Source organism: Marmota marmota, unplaced genomic scaffold (genome assembly GCF_001458135.2).
Source record: "Marmota marmota marmota unplaced genomic scaffold, marMar, whole genome shotgun sequence".
Classification (NCBI taxonomy): Eukaryota; Metazoa; Chordata; class Mammalia; order Rodentia; family Sciuridae; genus Marmota; species Marmota marmota.
In genome coordinates this window covers 13,545,881-13,549,919 of record NW_026000026.1, presented here as the reverse complement: position 1 = coordinate 13,549,919, position 4,039 = coordinate 13,545,881, and the positions used below count along the sequence as shown (strand labels likewise).

At 54.7% G+C, this 4,039-nt stretch overlaps 1 protein-coding gene across 1 annotated transcript in view; it reads left to right on the top strand.

Moving 5' to 3' along the window:
- Nucleotides 1-3,006, top strand: part of Apcdd1l (APC down-regulated 1 like) — a 52,965-nt gene extending 49,959 nt beyond the window's left edge. Inside the window, 1 exon segment of the mRNA XM_048810877.1 lies at nucleotides 1-3,006. This exon segment is cut by the window's left edge and continues 27 nt beyond it. Coding sequence (XP_048666834.1) covers nucleotides 1-664 — 664 coding nt within the window. The 3' untranslated portion in view covers nucleotides 665-3,006.
- The last annotated feature ends 1,033 nt before the right edge of the window (nucleotides 3,007-4,039 follow it).

The window sequence follows — 4,039 nt, the reverse complement described above, 5'->3', positions numbered from 1 at the left end:
CCTGCCACTGCGCCTGGGCGGCCGCTGGGCCAGCGCGGGCTGCGAGGCGCGCCCGGCTGTGCTCTTCCTCACGCGGCTCTTCACCTTCCACGGCGCTGGCCGCTCCTGGGAAGGGTACTACCGCCACTTCTCGGACCCCGCCTGCCGCCGGCCCACCTTCACCGTCTTCGCCGCCGGCCGCTACTCCAGGGGCACGCCGTCTGCCAGGGTCCACGGCGCCACCGAGCTGGTGTTCGAGGTCACGCGAGCCCATGTGACTCCCATGGACCAGGTCACCGCGGCCATGCTCAACCTCTCCGAGCCGAGCAGCTGCGGGGGCCCCGGGGCCTGGTCTGTGGGTGCGGAGCGGGACGTCACGGTCACCAACGGCTGCCTGCCGCTGGGCATCAGGCTCCCCCACGTGGAGTACGAGCTTTTCAAGATGGAGCAAGACCCCCGCGGGCAGAGCCTGCTCTTCATCGGACAGAGGCCCACCGACGGGTCAAGTCCAGACACCCCCGAGAAGCGCCCCACTTCCTACCAGGCACCCCTGGTGCTCTGCACGGGGCAGGCTGGAGCCGCCCCCAGGTCCCTGCAGCCCCGTGGAGGGGGGCCGTGTCCTCCTGACATCCCTCTCGCCCTGCTGCTCCTACTCCCGGAGCTGGCCTTCCTCCAGTGGCCATGACATCCTCTTAACTTCCAGACCTTCTCTAGACTCGGCCACCTCCGGAAGGACCAGTACTTCTCTGTTGTGGTGGCCACGTGGCCCCAGGGCTTCAGAGGGCAGCCTGTGTCCCAGAGGCCCAAAACATGAGCTCAAGGGCACCTGCAAAGTTGGGGCCAATGATCACACTTTGGGATATGGCGGTCAAGTTTGTGGCTACATGACTTTTCAGACAAACCCATGCTCCTGTTTGGATGGTCTCCCAGCAGGCTGGAGCCAGAGGACCACCCTGAGGCTCACTGTCCAAGAACTCCCTGACCCTCCCTTCCTGGCCCTTGAGATTTTGAGATGGGAGCGAGAGCCTGAGATGGTGCCTAGGGACAGTGCCGCTCACTGCTCTGCTAAGCCTTCAGGCTGTTGTTGAAAGTTTATTAATTCAAATTTAGCAATACAAACTCAAAGCGGGGCCATGAATTAAAGATGCCACTTCGGGCTTCCAGAGCTTCTCAGCTTCCTGGCAAAGGGCCTGTCTCTTAGGGGGCCACTTGTCTTTCTTGAGTTCTGACTGCTGGCATTTGTCTGCATCTGCCTGTGCTTCTGCGAGTCAGACCTCAAGCTGTCAACACTTCGTGTGGATAAATCCAGTTCTCCAGAGCCACGTGCAAGCAAAGAGGGCTCCATTTGAGCTGAGAAATGTGGCCTCCCCTGGTATGCTTTAGCCTCCAAGCCTCCCTCGCCCATGCAGAACACCAGTGAACACTGGGCTGGATGCCGGGGGCACGTCTGTGGAGGAGAGCAGCGTTCCAGTCTTTGGAGAGTAATTAATACTAATGCTAGCAGCAGCGCTAACATGCTCTGTAATTAGCCCTGCACCGCTGTCCTTGGCCTTCCAGATTCCCTGTGCCAGACTGACGGGGGGGAACCTCTGAGTACACAGCTCTGGGACCACCCCAGGGGGAGCTCAGCATCACCAGGCTACATGGCAACACATGGAGGCCAGGACCCAGGAAAGTCGGCCCCTCCCAGCCCCCTCGCTGTGGTGCTAATATACTGGTGTCCTTCTCAGCTCAGAGAGGGCTATCATCACGGTGGGGACAGGCTGTGCCTCTTCAGGAACCCTGCCTATGTTCCCAGGGCCTCATCTGTACACTGTGAAATTAACTGGTATCCTGATGGGCTCAAGGGTTTGGGGGACTGTGTGCGGCTGATTCACCCTCTCCTTCCTCTTCCCTGTTCCTGTCTCTGGCTCTTATTGCAGATTTTGAACAACAGTCACTCTGAGGCTAACGATGCTTTTAGAGGGAAGCCCTTGTCCTCCCTAAGATTGTGTGGGTCTCAATCAGCCTGCTCAAATTGCTCTAACTTATTATCCATTCTTCTTTTCAAAAAAAAGAGAAAAGAAAAAAGAAAAACCACCAAGTTAATATTCCGTGTGGGTCTCAGAGAGCTACGGTGTTCTTGGCATATTTACCAAAGTACAAGAAATAATTAGATTATTTACAGTCTTCGACTACATCTTGGTGGGGGGAGTTCCCGGTGGGGATGACAGTGGGTGTCGATAATATGTCCATGGCTGAGCAAGTCTTGTATCTGAGGCTTGAAGCAACCATGCCACTATTTATCATCAAATTTGAATCTTTTAATAAAATTAAACAGCCTGAAAAATGTTCTTGCTGGTTATTAAAGTCAACCAAGGGGATTATGGTTCTAAAGAAAGGAAGTGGAGTGCCTTCCAGAAAACATGTGAAGAAGCAGCCAGTGAAGGTGAACTCCTGCTAGGCCAGCTGTGCCCTCCTGCTATCCCTGCCCTGCCTGGAGCTCCCCAGGAAGGGAAGGAAGCTCCAGCTCCAACTCAGGGGGTGCTGCAGGGCTCAGCATGGCTCCCACATCCCGGCCATGCTGGCCCGCTTCCTTATCCATGTGCACCGCCAACACTTCTCCCAGCCCTCAGGTGTTTGGCTCTTTCCTTTCATTCAAATCTCTTGGATGAAATGTCACTCCCCCACCCACCACTGGCATCCCAAAAGAGCAGCCCCCTTGTCCCTTGTCCTTCTACCTATTGTCCCACCATTCTGTTTTATATTCTCTATAATGCACTCTGACCACTGTCTGAAATGTCTTATTTATTCATGCTTATTCTCTGCCTCCTCCGCCTAGAATGTGAGCTCACAGGGGAAGGTAGAGTCCACGTTTGGCCATCTTTCCAGTGGGTCAGGAGCCTGCTGGAAGGAGCCTCAGTAAACATGGCTAACAAGGTTGGTGATCCAGGGGCTGGGATGGTAGCTCAGTGGTAGAGCGCTTGCCTTGCATGCGGGAGGCCCTGGGTTCGATCCTCAGCACCACAAAGAAACAAAAATAATATTTTTTTTTTTTAAAAAAAGGTTGGTGATCCTGGCTCAGCCTCACACTGAGACCTGTGAACAAGCCACCACCACAGGGCAGGTGCTACATCACTCAGGAGGCCCACCTGAGTCAGGCAAAGGGATTGATCCTCAGCATCTTGCACAGGACATGAAGGCTCAGAGAGGAAAGGCATTGGCCAAAGATCACACTGTAAAGAAAGACCAGGGATCTAAACCTGAGCAGCTAGACCCCAGAGCCAGAGATCTGGGCCTCCATTTCTCAGTTCCCAGGTTCCCAGAGGGGATTCCCTGCTGTATTTGGGGAAAGCAATTGGGTGGTATTTCATGGAATCTGGCAGGAGCCATAGCCCCAAGAGGTGGGTTGATCGAGAGACGCTTCCTGGCTATCCTCAACTGGACCACACTCTCTGGCCCCCGTTGGCTCCTGGGAAGTGCAGAGGTGGAAAAAGGGCTCCCTATTCTCCCAGACAGGGCCAAGGGATGAGGGCTCATTTCAGAGGCAAGGGGTGGACACCCAGCCTCCAGACCCTTTGCCCCCATCCCTGAGTCTCAGTCTCCATGTAAACCTGGAGGGAGCTCTGCATCCACAGAAAGGAAGAAGGCCCAGAGTCCTAATTCAAAACAAAATTAATGTTCTCCATTGTATGTGCAGTCACGTTTGGGGTGGGGGGAGCCCATGCAGTTGATAATTTCATAGCCCAACTCCCAGGAGAGTAAATGAGCTTTTTTTTTTTTTTTAATAAAAAGTTTAAATTGCATACAGCTCTCAGAGGCCCATTAACTAACAGATGCTGGTTATCAGAAGAAGTTATTTCCCTGCCTTTCTCTAAGCGAATGTGTTTAATCTCCCAGCGGTGCTACTGGGTGAGAAGCCGAGTGTGGCTGGGGACTGCAGCCCCCGCGTGGGCCCTGCTCTGTGCGTCCTCTCCTGGGAGCCTGGTGACTCAGGCAGGCTGGAGCCTTCTGACGCAGAATGTGGAATTGCATTAAGGCCATGGCAGGGGCCGCTTCACAGCCATTAGTGTCACAGACG